General features: G+C 41.4%; 2 protein-coding genes across 3 annotated transcripts in view; one reads left to right on the plus strand and one right to left on the minus strand.

The window, feature by feature from the left end:
• Window positions 1-6,019: 6,019 nt before the first annotated feature.
• Window positions 6,020-8,305, plus strand: tnf (tumor necrosis factor). 2 transcript variants are annotated; one of them, NM_001124374.1, is given in 5 exon segments: window positions 6,099-6,454; window positions 6,544-6,592; window positions 6,731-6,790; window positions 7,186-7,966; window positions 8,058-8,305. In NM_001124374.1, coding segments are annotated over 4 exon segments (768 nt in total). In that variant the 5' UTR covers window positions 6,099-6,235; the 3' UTR covers window positions 7,626-7,966; window positions 8,058-8,305.
• A 1,241-nt stretch (window positions 8,306-9,546) lies between these two features.
• Window positions 9,547-18,896, minus strand: part of LOC110503983 (gamma-aminobutyric acid type B receptor subunit 1) — a 48,575-nt gene continuing 39,225 nt past the window's right edge. The window contains exons 19-24 of the mRNA XM_036973530.2: window positions 17,577-17,684; window positions 15,248-15,341; window positions 14,355-14,482; window positions 12,997-13,125; window positions 12,555-12,698; window positions 9,547-12,126 (exon numbers count right to left, since the gene is read on the minus strand). Of these exons, the coding sequence (XP_036829425.1) occupies window positions 11,836-12,126; window positions 12,555-12,698; window positions 12,997-13,125; window positions 14,355-14,482; window positions 15,248-15,341; window positions 17,577-17,684 (894 nt within the window). The 3' untranslated portion in view covers window positions 9,547-11,835. The remainder of the gene's footprint in view (window positions 12,127-12,554; window positions 12,699-12,996; window positions 13,126-14,354; window positions 14,483-15,247; window positions 15,342-17,576; window positions 17,685-18,896) is intronic.

The following is an 18,896-nucleotide window of genomic DNA, read 5'->3' on the forward strand; positions in this document are numbered from 1 at the left end:
AGCTTGGATGTCAGCCCACCACCTCAAGCTCAAGCTCATCAAGACGGAGTTGCTCTTCCTCCCGGGGAAGGCCTGGCCGCTACAGGGCCTCTCCATCACAGTTGACAACTTCATGGTGTCCCCCGCTCAGAATGCAAATAACCTTGGCGTGACCTTGGACAACACCCTGTCGTTCTCTGTAAACATCAATGGAGTCACTCGCTCCTGCAAGTTCATGCTCTACGGCATTAGTAGAGTATGACTCTACCTCACACAGGAAACAGCACAGGTCCTAATCCAGGCACTTGCCATCTTCTGTCTGGACTACTGCCACTACAATGGTCTTTAAGTCCCTTACTGGTTTTTATGAAAACATTTTCTACAGGACGTTTTGACAACATTCAAAACGTTCCCTTTAGGAAAGCTCTCCTTTCATGTCCTAAAGCACAGGACTATACTCACCATCGTCTGAAATGAACTGAATCTACCTCCATCCCTCCTGATTGATGTAATCATTTCAATCAGGTTTGGTGGTGAAACAAAGTGATGTCCTTGCTGATCTGCAATACAGGGATATTTGCTCCTTCTTTCGTGAGAATTTAAGCTATAGTTGATTATCACTTCCTTACTGTTGTGGTTTCCTTCCTGAGCATTTTTTCTTTCGACTCCTGTTTTCAGGACCTACTTCCTGCTTTTCAGTTCATCCTAAAGTACAGTTACATTCCGAGTAGTTGAAATTAATTTATCTACAAACAGATCATATGAATGAACCACATGACAAGTACAGATGATGAGCCTGTCCTTCAGTCATGTGAGGACCATGAGACACAGGATAGGGATGTGTGGTGAGGTCAGTGGCTGGGTAGGCACTGGCTATTATCAAAGCCAGATTAACTCACAAATAAACCTTGATGAAGGCCAAGTCCACTAAACAACAGATGGCTCCAACAACCAGAGGGACATAGGCTAAATTGACAAATGTAAATACCAAATGTAACCAAGACACACAAGTGATAGCCTCTGATGGCGGCATATTTCATATCATCCGACAAAATGACACACTGCTCAACTCAGCTCGTCCATAGACCGATGTAGCGTCCACGGTTACAACCAATAGATGACACAAAAATACCAATATATGGACACATTTCATCCGAGTAGTTTGCAATGCAAACCCCATAGCCTTTCATAATGGATTTACAATTCTTCCAATGCACTGTGCCTGGCGCGTGCAGCAAACACAAATACATAGTCATATTATGTGAAATATTATTACACATATATATGTAATAAATAAGATTCTCACGAAATGTCCGTATCAACAATCGACATAACTGAAGAATGTGTCTAATCAAAACGTAATTGTAGCTTGATAAATCAAAGGCGTCAAAGGGATGTGGTCTATTCTCATGTTCATTTAACAGTAGACTAACCTGCACATTGCTAAGGAAAATGCATTTCAGCCTACCTTTACTTGTAAAGGAAGTCCATTCGTCTGTCCTTCAGGGGAAACCTCTCAGTGACAATATTGTAGAAGTCTTCTTTATTCTTTTTGAGTTTGAAAAGGCTCTCAGTCTCGATTGGCATGAGGGCCAAGGATGACAAAATGATCAAACCTGGCTTTCATTTGAATACTGATATTGTCCAAAATGTTGTAAAACATTCCTCTCCCTCTCCTCTGCTCCGGTTTGCTGTGTCTGTCAGGCCAAGTGTGGTGTATTTCTCCTCAAACCGATCATAGAAAGTATCAAACTCTTGTCCCTGGGCATCCACAACTTTCCTTGTTTCCCTGATACATGCGCAGCAGAACCCCATTTTCATTATTTTATTCTGCAGAACACAAAAGAGTGCCTCAGTTAAAGCTGAAAATCTCTCCATAGACCAAAAGCAGAAAGCCGGTTGATTCCTTGACAGCCAGGTATCATATCCAGAGGCCATCAGCATTGTTTCTTTGCCCCAATCTGAAGACTTTGTCTCTTCATCTGATGAAGGTCAGGGAGCGCAGATGTTGGTCTCCCTCTCTGAATTTGACCAAGTTTTTCTTAGAAATCCATCTTGGAAAATTGTTTGAGGTGGAGTATGGTGTTCATTTGTCAGGTTGTTTTTGCTTGCTAGCTAGATTTGTTCAGTTCAACGTATGCGAGCTCCAAAATATGTAGACACATCCAGTTGTGTACATTTTACCCCAGGCTTACCCACACAACATGCTTAGACAATATGCATGTGCAAAATATGAAATCCACTCAATGCAACAAATGAAGGCTAAGGCACTGCTTCGCAGTGCTTAGGGTGTCACTACAGACTCTGGTTCTATTCCAGCCTGTGTCGCAGCCGGCCATGACCTGGAGACCCATGAGGCGGCGCACAATTGGCCCAGCGTCGTCCTGGTTAGGGGAGGGTTTGGCCGACCGGGATGTCCTTGTCCCATCACGCTCTAGCGACTCCTTGTGGCAGGCTAGGTGCATGCACGCTAACTATGGTTGCATGTTGTAAGGTGTTTCCTCCAACACGTTGGTGTGGCTGGTTTCCGGGTTAAGCGAGAAGTGTGTCAAGAAGCAGTGTGGCTTGGCAGGATCGTGTTTCGGAGGACGCATGGCTCTCGACCTTCGCCTCTCCCGAGTCCGTACAGGAGTTGCAGCAATGGGACAAGACTGTAACTACCAATTGGATATCACGAAATTGGGGTGAAAATGGATTTCAATGGATGGGAAGGAAGGCATGCATACTCTGGCGCCTTTCCTGATGTTTTGATGTAAAGAATGTCAATTTTTATATAATTTTATTTTTTATTTGGCTTTCCGTAACAGCTTGTTAAAAATTGGATACTGTCACGACTTCCACCGAAGTCGGTCCCTCTCCTTGTTCGGGCGGCATTCGGCGGTCGACGTCACTGGCCTTCTAGCCATCGCCATCCACTTTTCATTTTCCATTTGTTTTGTCTTTGTCTTACACACCTGGTTTCAATTCCCCAATTACCTGTTCATTATTTAACCCTCTGTTCCCCCATGTTTGTTTGTGAGTGATTGTTTCTATGTAGGAAGTAGGCTGTTGTGGGCTCTGTTTTTGTATTGCATTTATTATATGTTGAGTAAAATATGTTTATTTACTCATATCTGCTGTCCTGCGCCTGACTCCTATACACCAGCTACACATAGACTTCCTGACAGATTATCACAGAGTAGCACGACCTACCCTGCCTACCCTGACTGCAAGTCACTGACACTATCATACACTATAACTACTTTACTGTGCTAACTACTAGCCAGTGTGTTTGACTGTTTCTGTACACAACAAGGTGACATTATACAGTATGTTGGAATATTTGAGTGTGTGGGCCACAATTTATTTTCCTTCTGCTTACCTCATGAGACAATCTGCATTTAACAACAAAAATGTTTTCAGAACTTTGATAACAATGATAACAATTTTGTTATCAAATGCTCTTTCAGCCAATGGGAGAGGAAACAGAATGAATCACCCCTCTGATGTCCCCAAGGATATGTATCACTACCATCTTAGTACATAAACAGATCGAATAGTAAGAAAAAGCCTGCTTCTCTGTTCCTAGAAGTAATCCCTGAGGTAACTTGGATGGACATGAAATATCCAGTTGGTTCTGTCATCAAGGTCCACGTGATGAGTCCTGATGAGACCTAAATTTGAACCATGTGACCCCAAGCCAATACCACTGTTCTGGCAGGAGACCCAGTTTTCAGTCACAGATAGGTGAATCCAAAGTAGGGCCAATTACATCATTACTTAAGGGGGATGTGAGGCTTTTTATATTTTAGTCATTTAGCATACATGCTCATAAAGAGCAACTGACATTAAGTGCCATGCTCAAGGGTACATCACCAGATGTATCACCTAGTCTGCTCGGGGATTCAAACCAACAACCTTTCTGTTATTGGTCCAACACTCTTAACTGCTAGCCTACCTGCCACCACAAAGTATTTGAGGGCCAGAGATAGTGGTGGGTAATGTTGAGACTTCAGAGAGAGGAAGGGTTGGACCACGGCCCTGCTACAGAGAGGGGTGGAAGGATTGAGGTGAAGGTATTGCTAATAGGGCAGAGGGAAGGGCATCGAGATATGAAGTCTCAGGTAGATGTTTCCTCTCTTTATCACAATACTTGTGTTCCTCACAATCAAAAGGTCTCTTTCTTTCCTCAATATAATTCAGTATGAGAGGTTCCTGTATTATATTTCAGATGACCCTGAAGTATTACCTAATGCTTCCCTGCTCTTTCCTAGATCTTGCGGTTGGCGTGTATTTGCAGGTAGTCATAGTCTTGGAAACATTGCTACACACTAACATAGGAATACATAAATCAATCTGAGAGATGAATCAGAGGTGAGATCTCAGTTCTTGTCACGGATCCCTCTGGAACTTTCATCATGCACACCTGTCCCCTATTCCCACAGATTAGTATTTGTATATATTGGTTTCCATTGGGGGGTTGGTTGTTGTTACAATGTCCGTTGGTGCATGTGAGTACCTGTACTGTGTGTTTTGGCTTTCATGCCCTTGATGATTGCGGGTCTCGTCCAGTGTGTTAATCATTGTGCGCGTGTGTATTTATTTGAGGTACTCCTCGCTCTTTTGTTTGGGTTTCAACCATGCGTTTTTGTAACATGTTTGTTTGGTCTTCGTCCCCGTATTACGCATTCCTGCGCCTGTCTCCCGACCCTTTATACCAACGTAACAGTTCTCAGGTATTACGACTGAATGACAATACATAAAACACTGTGACAATACTCCAAGCTTCACTGATGGTCATACCTATAGTGCTTGTATTTTCACGTAAGCATACATAAGGAAACAGTGACACAGTGCATGTAAAACAGTGTTACGTGACAGTGCTCCAAACTACCTGGTCTGGTCACCCCAGTTACTTGTTTTGGTAGACAGCCAAGGACTGGGACTGGGGAAATGTAAATCATCAAATCACAGTTTATTTCAAGTGCATTTAACAAAAGCCTCAATACACTTTACCAAAAAAAGGAATAAAAAATAAAGCGAGAAACAACAGAGAATTCAAACTTAAGCATAACCACTCTCACATTCATAGACGTAGCTATGATGCTGTTCCATATATTTTATCCAAATTATAGTTTTAACCATGTTTTGAAGGTATACAGTGCTTGTTTATCACTAACAGAAACAGAAATTAGATGACGAAACAATATGCAAATAAAACTCAGTTCAGGTAGTGCATGGGTGATGGAAATCCCACAAATAAACCGGGTTATGCTCCAAACTCCCACAACCAGTCAGGGAGGGCAGCGAAATACAGAAGCCAGATTGGGTCAATAAAGAGAAGTCAAAAACCTGTTTGGGTGTTTGGAAAGGGTTATGTACGAAACCAGTTCTGAAACAAAAAGAGGGATATTTCCAACTTTTGCTTGAGTCTTTTGTTTCTCCTGAGCCTGTCCTTGTGTAGCTTTGAATGTATTGTGATTGTGTAGGTGTAGAAATATTAATTTTACATCCAGTTATTAACAACTTCAGTGCAGCAAGTTCTATGTAATCAATAAATACCATAATTGTTTACTATTTTAAATGTATGACTATTACCAGACAAACAGCATTACAAACAGCTGGTGAATAAGACTGAATAAAAATCCCTAACTAAAGTTCAAGTCAAAAGTGGCTTTGCTACACTTTGCATTAAGTAGCAAAGATACCATGGAGTTTAATGGTATTCACATGCATTGTGTAATTACACAATAAATATACATGTGACTTATTGAGAATTCCTTGTTTTATGTAAATGCAGTTTCAGTATATAGCTGAGAAGTTACTGTACATTCTGGTTACCAAATAGAAAAACTACACTGTTGCACAAGGAATTCACTTTCAAGTTGAACGTCCTGTTTTGCCTTAACCCTATCCTGTAACCACACCTACCCATTGGAATCCCAGTTTGGCAGAGCTGGTCTGTGGATTTTATTTTCCTTTGAACCATAACCATCTCTCCACAGTCTGCTGCAACTCTGCTATGTCTCCACTCATTGGGTGACATCACTGGAGTTTCCCCTTTTGTGCTAGTAGCAGGCCGAGCATAAAAACGACAGGGCTTCTGTCAGAAGTCCATTCTAACAAACGAGCAAAACACAGGACACCTATCAAACTACAACTCTGTAAAAACAAAGAAGATATTTAGGAGATATACGAAGCAATTATTCAGTTGCTAGACTTTTCCACTGCCACCAAGAGCCAAGAGTCAAGAGTTTGAACCTCATTCAGCAGAAGTATGGAGGGGTATGCGATGACACCTGAAGACATGGAGAGGGGCCTTGAAAATAGCCTTGTGGACAGTGGCCCTGTGTACAAGACAACAGTGACAGCTGTCGCTGAGAGAAAGGCCTCAAGAGGTTGGCTATGGAGGCTGTGTGGCGTTCTCTTAATAGCAGCTTTATGTGCGGCAGCAGCCCTGCTCTTTGCCTGGTGTCAGCATGGAAGACTGGCAACGGTAAGGAACTCCAATGGGGCTAACATTTACCACATTTCTGAAATGGAGAACCGTACAATCAACTAACATCCTCTTGGTTTCTCTCACAGATGCAGGACGGAATGGAGCCTCAGCTGGAGATATTCATTGGTGCAAAAGGTGATTATTTGTTTGACAGATGCCCCTTTTTCATTGAATTTCTTCTCACTGCAATTGCTTGAATTAAAGGTTACAGTTGTAGGTAACGTCATGGCTTTTGCTAGTGTTATTCGTGACTAATATTTTTCTCTCCCTCAGATACCCACAATACATTGAAGCAGATTGCCGGCAATGCGAAAGCAGCCATCCATTTAGAGGGTGAGTGACCTATAACCTTTTGCAGACAGCCTGGACTGTGTCTGTTGAAGGTTAAAACATGTCTAGTGGGCTAGTATGTCTTAGTGTCTTTCCATTGTAGAAGCTAGGGGATTATTTTTAAACATCCCCATTCAAGAATAAGGTTTAAGGTTTAAAACAGTGTCTAGTGGGTTAGTAAGTATTTATATTGGGGAAGCCCTGGGATTTTTTTCAAACATTTCCATTGACAAAAATTAAAGCACAACACAAGGAAGCAAGGAAGTTGGTTAATCATTAGCTTGTCTCTTGTTGCCTCCAGAGTAAATTGACAAGAGCTTTGTAAGAACAAATAGCTACCAGCTGGACCCTGGGGCCTCAAAGTTGTAACAATGGGCCTTTCTTCCCTCTAATGCCAGGTGAATACAATCCTAATCTTACCGCTGACACAGTGCAGTGGAGAAAGGATGACGGCCAGGCCTTTTCCCAGGGCGGGTTCAAGCTACAAGGGAACCAAATCCTCATCCCACACACTGGGCTCTTCTTCGTTTACAGCCAGGCTTCTTTTAGGGTCAAGTGCAACGGCCCGGGCGAGCGTACCACTCCTCTGAGTCACGTTATTTGGCGCTATTCGGACTCCATCGGGGATAAGGGTAATCTACTTAGCGGGGTAAGGTCAGTTTGTCAACAAAACTACGGTAATGCTGAGTCCAATATTGGCGAAGGCTGGTATAATGCAGTTTACCTTAGTGCAGTGTTTCAGCTGAATGAAGGGGACAAACTGTGGACTGAGACCAATCGACTGACCGACGTGGAGCCAGAGCAGGGCAAGAACTTCTTTGGTGTGTTTGCACTATGATGAGAGAGAGGCAGGCCAGAGGTGAATATTTGTTCTAAAAGTTTTACGTTAAAACTCTTATTTTAGTGTTGCAATTTTATGGTAACTGAGCCATCTCAAAGGAGATAGGTCTAATCTTAATGGTTATTTTGTCAACTGAAAAAGTTTAAGAAATGATTATTGTTTGTCCATACATGATGATTGTCCACTCTCTGTATTGTAGATTTTGCACCAAATAATATAATGACTTTGGGTTTTTTATATTAACTTACTTTTATTTATTTTTTAATACTATTTATATGAAAATACATATTAACTTAAAAAAAATGATATTTACTATTTATATGAAAATACATATTAACTTTAAAAAAATGATATTTACTATTTATATGAAAATACATATTAACTTTTAAAAAATGATATTTACTATTTATATGAAAATACATATTAACTTTAAAAAAATGATATTTACTATTTATATGAAAATACAGTAGGCTACTGTGGAGTACTGTAGTATAAGTTATTTTGATTTAGCAGTAGCCTATACTAGGCCTATCAGAATACATTGCTACAATATTAAGTTATTTTATTTAATGTATTGACGTACTATGTCTATTTAAATGTGATTGTGTGTATTTTATTTGTCACCTATTCAGAGTGCTTGAATCAACTGTAATAAATTCCAAATGTTCTCAACTTTAGGAGACTCAAAGTTTGATTGTATTTAATTACGCAGTTTGGAGGGGGGCGGGGCCGGGCGGGTCTGGACATATCCAACTGTCTTATGTGGTTGAGGGTAAATAGGTTTTGACTTTAGCAGTACATTAACACTAAGGGCTCTATTCATTTTGTAAAGTTTAAGCGTTACAGACTCCGCGATAGAAATGTAAAGGTCATTTCAGATTGAGCCGACATGTGCAGCGTTCCCCGTGAATGCAGTCTCCGCTAACATTGCCTTTAAATTTCAATCACTCCATAACGCTCAACTTCAGCGATACAGGTTGAATTAAAGCCCTACATCTGTTCTTGAGCAGCTTGCACCAGAAATTGTAATACAAAGTGCATCCCCAATGATGTCAGACCAAAACAAGGGAAATTCCCTTATTTATTTTCCGCTGTCTCAAGTGAGAGGGCCCACATATGCCTTAAGCCATGTCTGGGGATTCCCCCCACTGACCTTATTCCTCCTCCTCCTTGAAAGCATCATAGGTTTTCAGCCAGGTGGATGGGTGGCGGGATGTGAGCTGAAATACAAGTTGTGCATGAGAAAATGTGTTTGTCCCACAAACATCCTCAGGCTGTATCACATCCGGCTGTGATTGGGAGTCCCATAGGGCGGCGCACAATTGGCCCAGCGTCGTCTGGGTTTGGCCCGGGGTAGGCCGTTATTGTAAATAAGAATTTGTTCTTAACTGACTTGCCTAGTTAAATAAAGGTTAAAAAAAATATATTGTTCCAAGATGAGGCTGTCATTTACCATGACCCTTTGCAGCTGGCTGTTGTGTAACATGTATGTCTGCCTTTCACTTTCAGCTCATATTACGATCTCAATCTTTGAGTTCATATTGCCTTCTGATAAGAAATGACACCAATACCCATTGGTTAATAGGTCAATCAATTATGAAGTGGAAGCAGATTGTACGGGACTGAAATGACTTTTGATCCTGGGAGGGCTATCGTTCAATATGAATGTAGATTCTAGATGAATAAAAAACAGAATCCCTTGGGTGTCATTAACTGATGGTGACATCTAGTGGTTAAAACAGCTGTGTGTGTGACATGCTTGTCCCTTTGGACATGGTTATGATACCACATATTGTCTGTCATAAAATGCCCATTCAACCTATAATGAAGTGTTTTGTCACATTTCAGGGTTGATGAGGGTGTTTAAATTAAATTCTGTTCCTTATTAGTCCAATTGACACAACACGATACACATAAATTCAGTGAAAAACAATGGGTTTATTTAACTATGATTATCCATATATTTGAATGCATATAATCTGACATTGTATTAACATTTAAAATTGTAAATATAGTGTATACAAATATCTTCAAATCCAGTTATATACACTGCATGTACAAAACATTAGGAACACCTGCTCTTTCCATGACATAGACTGAACAAGTGAATCCAGGTGAAAGCTATGATCCCTTATTGATGCCACCTGTTAAATCCACTTCAATCAGTGTTGATGAAGGGGAGGAGAAAGGTTAAAGAAGGATTTTTAAGCCTTGAGACAACTGAGACATGGACTGTGTATGTGAGCCAGTCAGAGGGTGAGCGGGCAAGACAAAAGACTTCAGAGCCTTTGAACAGGGTATGGTAGTAGGTGCCAGGCGCACCGGTTTGAGTGTGTCAAGAACTGCAACGCTCTGGATTTTTCACCACAGTTTCCCGTGTGTATCAAGAATTGTCCGCCACCCAAAGGACATCCAGCCAACTTGACACAACTGTGAGAAGCACTGGCGTCAACATGGGCCAGCATCCCTGTGGAACGCTTTCAACACCTTGTACGGCCATTTCCCAGCCAATTGAGGCTGTTCTGAGGGTAAAAAAGGGTCTGTAACTCAATATTAGGAAGGTGTTCCTAATGTGTTGTACACTCAGTGTGCAAGAGTATATTTCTCTAAATAATCTTCGGCATACATATATTACAATATTACCCAATGTCCTCCATGTACAGTTAATACATATGGACTATTTCATCCAATAACTTCCTATGGAGAAGTTATATATCTCACTTTCCTATACCCTGAGCTACAGTATGTCATTATGGCAACAAAATCCCGACCTGAAACTTTGTTTGGAACTATAGTGCAACATGAGATCACGCTATTTGGAAAAGGAACGTCTCGTACGTTACTTACCGACAAAGCTGTGTTATATCATTGCTTCATACATTTTGACAAATTGCTAATGAATGGGATTGCACATATATATTAACTGTCGTATACGCATGTCAGAATCCTTTACAAAACCGTTACATATATTCTTCGTCGTCACGTTCACAAACGTGGTTGTACAAAGCTAAAATCGGCGGGGAACTTCGGAAGAAACGTCAAATATAAGACCAACGGGTGGCAGGCATGTACACTCACATTTACATTTATATTCAGATTGTCTTTAAGGAAAAACAGTTATTGACAAAGAAAATTAAAAGGCAGGGAAGAATGATGCATAATAAATATGCCACTTCAAGTCTCCAGCAGGGTGGGCTTCCATTCAATATCTATGAGGTGTCCAAGAAAATTTTGAAATGTCGGGAACATATCCATTCAAGTCCAATTGAAAACGTTCAAAAGGATGGTACATAGAAAACGGATTAGGTTACATATCACATGACACCGTTTTCTTATCAAATGGGTTTCATCTATTCAAGCGGATACAACAGAAAACATGTGATTGAAGATACAAAGCTGTACCTAAATATGTATACAGCAAAACATCCACAAAAATCTTGCTATTGTCCCAAAAGGAGGGATTGTCCATTCCAAAACCCAGTTAGGATGACTTTACACTTTGAGTTTCGATGGCGTTTTGATATGAAATCCAGTCAATTGAATCCACTGGGAAACTCTGCTGTTTTTTCCCCACTCTCATTGCATCTGAACAATTTCCACCCCCCCCCCCCCAAAAAAAAAAATATATATATTGAACTAAATATAGGGCACAACATTGAATCCATGACATAATATATCATACATTATGTAATAACAATATTAATTAATTACCATGTGCTTCGCTATTTCAACAAACAGAAGACAAATAGGCAGAGACGGGAGTCAAAAAGGAGCAAACACACACACAGTACACAAAGTCCTCCCGGAGATCCTAGATACATCTGCACAACAGAACGAGAAAACAAACAGAGGGAAGGAGGAAAGAAGAGGAATGAAAAAGGGAGATCTGTCCATTTTTTGTCTCCACAAGTAGACTGAGGGTTACTCTGGGATGTGCTTGTCTCTTATTCAATAACTCATATTGCTAGTCACAAGTGCTTCAGGTCCCCACAGTGAGATAGACTGTGAGAAAGACTGGTGTTACCCCGGGTGACTCGCCTCACAGCAGCCTGTAGTGAATGGAAAAGTCCTCTGCCGTCGTGTGCCTCCACTCACTCTGTCAATATCAGTAGCTTGTGCTCTTTTTCCATAACAAGTGAAAGTCACCGTGCCTCCATGTGTGTTCGTTCCTCCGTGCGCTCTGGGCTCTTCTAGCACCCCACCCCCTTCACTTGTAGAGCAGGGGGATCTGGCTGTTGTGACAGTGGTTGCGACTAATCTTGCTGTCCGCCTGGTACAGGTTGGAGGAGTTGGAGAAGGAGGGGGGTAAGGAGGAGTGATTGTCCGACGCGGGGTTGGGGTAACCGGGTGGGGGCAGGAGAGACTTGGGGTCTGGCTGGGAAGAGGGCGGGGACGAGTTGCTGTGGTTCTGGTTGGTGCCGGATGAGGGCCGTCGTCGGTTGCGCAGGGCCTGTCTCTCAACCAGCTGGTTGCGGAGCTCCGATACCCTCTGCTCTTTCTGAGAGCACGGAAGAGGAAGAGGTCTTATTAATACTGGACACTCATGGGTAAAGAGGAATCCTTCATTACGCATTAATTGAGCATGAATTAGACATGTATTCATCAAGTATTAATCAAACCAAATGCATATCTTAGTAAAATATAATAAAAATGAATGATTGGAAAGATTGATTGGTTGTTTGCTAGGTCAAATAATTCAGACGTATTAGATGTATTTTAATAAATGCATTTTGATTATATTTTGATATCTAAGGTATCAAAGTGAGTGTGTATTATAGTACCACCTGTATGATAAAGATTGGCTGAATGATTGATTACTAGTTCCAATAATTCAGATGTATATTATACGTATTAGACACATTTCAATCTAGATGTATTGTGATTCTATGTTGACAGCTAAGGTGCATCATAAAGTGTGTACTGTACCTCCTGTATGATCTTCTGAAGTTCACGGTTCTCTCTCTCCAGCTGGCGAGACTTCTCCTCATCGTTGTTGTTGGTGGACGAGCCGGTCTTCAGCGTGTCCTGCTGCTCTGACTGCCACTCACCACGTGTAATCAGCCTGCGCATCTAGAATAGAATAGAGTTTTACTCTACACAGCCAGAGAGACAGAGACGAACCATATACTATATGTGAATTTGGAAATGTTAACATTGAAGAAAGTATTGAAACTTTGTTTCGAGTGCTGATGCAAGTGTACATTAAACACGGCTGCTAAATGACTCAGTCCTAGGCTACGTCCCAAATGGCACCCTATTCCCTATACAGTGCACTATTTTCGAGCAGAGCCCTGGTCCAAAGTAACGCACTATAAAGGGAATAGGGTGCCGTTTGGGACACAACCCTGTTCTATAAAGTATACTGTACCTTGGGCACAAAGAGCACCACCAGGGTGATGTAGACAGAGAACACTATGGCCAGAGCGGCAAAGGCAAAGGAAGCATCCTGCTGTGATGTGAGGATCATAGTGACGGGAGCCGTGATCATGCACAACACCTGCAGAGACGGGAGGATTGAGAGAGAGAGAGAGAGAGAGAGAGAGCGAGATAGAGAGAGAGATTGAGAGAAACAAAGAGGTAAATATCAAGAGAGAGGTGAGAGAGGAAAATAAGATCTAAAAAAGCAGTCGGCAGCTGCTTATCATTCCAACGAGATTCCTCATATGAAAACCTCATTATAAAGTCATAGTGGCCATACTGGCACATCATCACAATATCAAGCCTTCCAAAAGCTCTCTGCTTCCCAACAAGGAGGCCATTTTAAAGGATTCGACCTCATATGGGGCACCATTGTTGTAGGGAATTGTATCATTTATCTATGTGTATTACACCACGAAATATACACAATTAAATAAAATGGTGAAATCAACATCTAAGCTTTCCATTTGTCCGGACCTGCAGCTGTGTTTAACGATTTCATCAAGCTATATGAATGACTGATCAATTAAATGTTCTTTCCTCTGCCTTGCAAATTTTTTTTTGACTGTATGTACTTCATAATTGCATAACCGCCCCACAGCAAATGCGCAGTCAAAAGAAGTAAAACTGTGGGTGGTTTTCAGTCATAAGTGTTTCGGTTCCTCATTAAGCTGTTTTGAGATGGGAATCTGGGCAAGTTCTGGCAATTATGTAAATCCTTGTTCAGAGAGTACTAAAATGTTTGCACATTGTTGAGCCGAAATAGTAACCCAGCCTAAAGCTAAAGTTATTTAAAAAATGTTGCCTGTGTAAGAGCAGTGGTTTGTTCCAGCAAAAGTCTACATTACCAGACATCTAATGGATTTGCTCACCTGTGTGAGGGTTACCGAATGGCTATGGCTACTTGTTTGCAAAACTTACATGGTGGAACGGTACTGTATGTTATCGCTGCTATATCAGTTAAAGTGAAGCTTAAATACCTCTACTGGTGATGATCCTTCACCGATTCAAATCAAATTAGAATGATTGTTTAAGTATAGCACTAACATTTTGCTTTAGCGCCAAAAATATGTCTTCCAAAAATATATTTATGAGCACATGCTTACCACCAGAAATAACAAGCCTTAGCCGTATGTTATCACTATGCACTAATAAATCATTGAATCTCATGTCCACACTGAGACAATGCCTAGCCCCTGCTACCTTTCTACCAGTAGTTAATTGTTGCTTTGAGTTCCTTCGCTCGATGGACTGCCTAAAATGCAGAGCGGAAACCAGAGCACTCCCCCTGTGATGGTTGAGACTCACAGCCACGTTGTAAATAGCCATCCCCACGGCTCGATGGTCATTGATCTTCTCCGTGGAAACAGACTTGGTCTCGTAGGCCAGAAATATCCCCAGCAACAGCAGCAGTCCCTTGTAGCCATACACTACACCTGGTGGAGAGAGAGAGAGACAAAGTAGGAGAGAGAGAGAGAATGAGAGAGAGAGACAGAATGAGAGAGAGAGAGAGAGAGACAGAATGAGAGAGAGAGAGAGAAAGAGAGAGAGAGAGACAGGATGAGAGAGAGAGAGAGAGAGAGAGAGAGAGAGAGAGAGAGAGACAGAATGAGAGAGAGAGAGAGAGAGAGAGAGAGAGAGAAAGTGAAGACGATGGAGTGATGTTAGGCAGTTGACTAAAGGTAATGCATATTCCCCTTTATTTCTTCTGTCCAAGTGTCCATTGTTCTTTCATTACGTCGCTCAGTGGGGTGACAATATATTTGCATAGCACAGAGAGGGAATGCTATTGGGCAATGGCACAGTTTGTGACTCATATTAATTGAATTTGACAGTATTATGCATTCAGAAGAGCTGCCACTGTTCGGACGAGAGGCAGTATGGCAATAGTGAGAGAAAGACAAATGAAAGGAGAAGATAAAAAGCATATGAGGGAAAGATAAAGTCAGGGAATGACTGTCTTGAGTGAGTGAGAGGAGGGGAGAGGAGAGGAGTGAGAAGAATGAGTGGAGGAAAAAGTGGGATCAGACAAAAAAAAGAGAGAAAGCTAATGTGGGGGGCTGAGATACGAGGAGTGTTTCATTTACAATGAATGGACTGGGGATTGAGGGAGTGAGAGAGTGGGAAAAAAAGAGGGAACAAGGGAGTGAGAGAGAGAAGTACAGATAAGAGAGAAGGAGTAAGGAATAGAGGAGGGATACCGAGCCATGTGTTCATCTTCTCTGAAGTGCAGTGCTCCAGGAGGGGCTGAATCAGGACATCCAAGTCTCCTTTAGGGGCCTCCCTAGTGAACTTCTACTCAGAGAGAGAGGGTGGGGGAAGAAGTGTGTGAGAGTGAGAGAGAGAGAGAGAGAGAGAGAGAGAGAGAGAGAGAGAGAGAGAGAGAGAAACAAAGAAACAAAGAAAGAGGGAGAGAGAGACAGGGAGAGCGACAGAGAGAGAGCGGGAGAGAGAGAGGAAGTAAGAGAGGAAGTGAGAGGGAAAGTGAGAGAGAACAGGAGACAGAGTGAACGACATTCCGTGTGATATCCGCAATTCATTCACTTTAAAACTGACAAGTAGAAAGTAAATGAACAATAAGATGGCTGACATCAAAGCAATAATCTGTTGTTGAACACTAGACATGTGACAGTGCTTACATACGAAAGCTAATACCACATAGAGTACAGTGCCTTCAGAAGGTATTCACACCCCTTGACTTCTTACACATTTTGTTACAGCCTGACGAAGGCCGTGTGGCCGATACGTAAAAGCCAATTAAAGAACAGCGATACTATCAAGAGCGGTGTGCGGGTTTATAATTTTTCTCATGTTATTCAACTGTTACCATGCCCCTGCAAAAAAAGATAGCTCAGATGTGCGAGTGCCTTTCGAATAAGGAATTTTGTTGTGTTACTGCCTGAATTTAAAATGGATTACATTTAGATTTTTGGTCACTGGCCTACACACAATACCCCATAATGTCAAAGTGAAATTATGTTTTTAGAAATGTTTACAAAATAATAACAAATGAAAGGCTGGAATGTCTTGAGTCAATAAATATTCAAAGTCCTTTTTATGGCAAGCCTAAATAAGTTCAGTAGTAAAGTTGCATGGACTCACTCTGTGTGCAATAATAGTGTTTAACATGATTTTTGAATGACTACCTCATCCCTGTACCCCAGATATACAATTATCTGTAAGGTCCCTCAGTCGGGCAGTGAATTTCAAACACAGATTCAACCACAAAGACCAGGGATGTTTTCCAATGCCTCGCAAAGAAGCCTTTTCGTAAATGGGTCAAAATGAAAAAAAAGCAGACATTGAATATCCCTTTTGAGCATGGTGAAGTTATTAACTTACAGTTTGGATGGTCTATCAATACACCGAGTTGCCAGAGAGGAAGGAAACCGCTCAGGGATTTCACCATAAGACCAATGATGACTTTAAACCAGTTACAGTTTAATGGCTGGGATAGGAGAAAACTGAGGATGGATCAACAATGTTATTACACCACAATTTTCATTTAACTAGGCAAGTCAGTTAAGAACAAATACTTATTTACAATGACGGCCTAGGAACGGTGGGTTAACTGCCTTGTTCAGGGGCAGAACAACAGATTATTACCTTGTCAGCTCGGGGACTTGATTCGACAACCTTTCGGTTACTGGCCCAACGCTCTAATCACTAGGCTACCTTCCACCCCAATACTAACCTAACTGATGGAGTGAAAAGAAGGAAGCCTTTACAGAATAAAAAGTATTCCAAAATATACATCCTGTTTGCAACAAGACACTTAAAGTAATACTGAAAAAAATGTGGCAAAGCAATTATATTTTTTTGTCCTGAATACAAAGTGTTCTGTTTAGAGCAAATTCAATACAACACATTACTGAATACCACTCTCCATATTTTCAAGCATAATGGTGGCTGAATCATGTTATGGGTATGCTTGTAATTATTAAGGACTGGGGAGTTTTTCATAATAAAAAAAGAAATGGAGCTTAGCACAGGCAAAATCCTAGAGGAAAATCTGTTTCAGTCTTTTTGTCCACCAGACACTGGGAGATGAATTCATCTTTCAGCAGGACAATAATCCAAAACACAAGGCCAACTCTATACTGGACCAAGAAGACAGTGAATGTTCCTGAGTGGCCAAGTTAAATCTGCTTGAAAATCTATGGCAAGACCTGAAAATAGATGTCTAGCAATGATCAACAACCAATTTGACAGAGTTGAAGAATTTTGAAAAGAACAATGTAGCACAATCCAGGTGTGGAAAGCTCTTAGAGACGTACTCACAAAGACTCACAGTTGTAAACGCTGCCAAAGGTGCTTCTACCAAGTACTGACTCAGGAGTGTGAATACTTATGTAAATGTGATATTTCTGTATAAAATCAAAACATTTGCAGAAAAATCTAAAAACATGTTTTCATTTTTGTCATTTTGGGGTATTGACAAAAAATATATATATTTTGAATCCCGTCTGTAACACAACAACATTAGGAAAAAGGTCCAGGGGTGTGACCGATATGACAGTGTCATTGTACCTCTACTGTGATGTGCAATGGATCCACAATCTGCCAAATCATGAGTGACAGGACGTCTATGGCTAGTAACACTCCAACTGTTGCATAGAGTTTCCATGGCTCCAGGTGCTGCAGGGATATAGGAGAACCAATCACAATCCAAGGACCAAGGATAATGCGGTGAGTCCACAAGCATCCAGTAGATAAAATGCCAACAGAGTACAGTATTGTATATGTGTATCAGTCACAGAATACATCAGTTATCAGAGCTCCCTTTAAAAAGAGATTCATATATCAATGGGCTCCCCTGGTTAAATAAATGAAGCACACATAAATTAACTGGCATTTAGACGATAACGTTGAAATATTCTAAGTGTAAATTGAGGAGTTACTAGGCAGTGGATGCAAAATGCACAGCAGTGTTTTTTGAATGAGTAACATATCAAGAAGAAATGGGGTCCAACAATGATGTATGCAAAATAAACAGCATGCTTCTTCATATTCCATCACTTCATTCTGGCTGGCTTCTAGCCCTGCAACCGTTCACCCCAGACATAACCAAACCGTATCACATAGACCTGGCTTCTAGCCCTGCAACCGTTCACCCCAGACATAACCAAACCGTATCACATAGACCTTGTCACCTCTTCTCTTCAAGTGCATGAAATGATTTGACTGCCTTCACTAGTCTTTCCATATTCTGACTTGGAAACTTTTTAAAAGTACTTTCACAGAGCTCTTTAGCAAATTGCCCTTGCATGGCCATTAAAGAGAGTTGAAAGTCAACCTGATTCGTCTTCCATTGGCTCAACTAATAAAGCCCTGGAAGGTTGGATTTCCACATAGAACTTTAATATTCATACATATTCATAAATGCTCCATAAATGGCTTAATCTCTCATTCTTCTGATTAGGACAGAAGAATTCCCATAACACATCACACACACGCAGTGTTTTCCCAGCTTCAGGACACACTATCTTAGAGAGGACACACACACAGTGTTTTCCCAGCTACAGGACACACTGTCTTAGAGAGGACACACACACACAGTGTTTTCCCAGCTACAGGACACACTATCTTAGAGAGGACACACACACGCAGTGTTTTCCCAGCTTCAGGACACACTATCTTAGAGAGGACACACACACAGTGTTTTCCCAGCTACAGGACACACTGTCTTAGAGAGGACACACACACACAGTGTTTTCCCAGCTACAGGACACACTGTCTTAGAGAGGACACACACACAGTGTTTTCCCAGCTACAGGACACACTGTCTTAGAGAGGACACACACACACAGTGTTTTCCCAGCTACAGGACACACTGTCTTAGAGAGGACA

The sequence above is a fragment of the Oncorhynchus mykiss genome, chromosome 3 (genome assembly GCF_057628025.1).
Source record: "Oncorhynchus mykiss isolate SJ-2025 chromosome 3, ASM5762802v1, whole genome shotgun sequence".
Classification (NCBI taxonomy): Eukaryota; Metazoa; Chordata; class Actinopteri; order Salmoniformes; family Salmonidae; genus Oncorhynchus; species Oncorhynchus mykiss.

Excerpts from the sequence above, each read along its gene's own strand:
- tnf (XM_090218677.1), top strand. The coding sequence starts at position 6,236 with ATGGAGGGGTATGCGATGACACCTGAAGACATGGAGAGGGGCCTTGAA. Across the intron at positions 6,593-6,730 it reads GATATTCATTGGTGCAAAAG|ATACCCACAATACATTGAAG; the intron begins GTGATTATTTGT and ends TCTCTCCCTCAG. Across the intron at positions 6,791-7,185 it reads AGCAGCCATCCATTTAGAGG|GTGAATACAATCCTAATCTT; the intron begins GTGAGTGACCTA and ends CTCTAATGCCAG.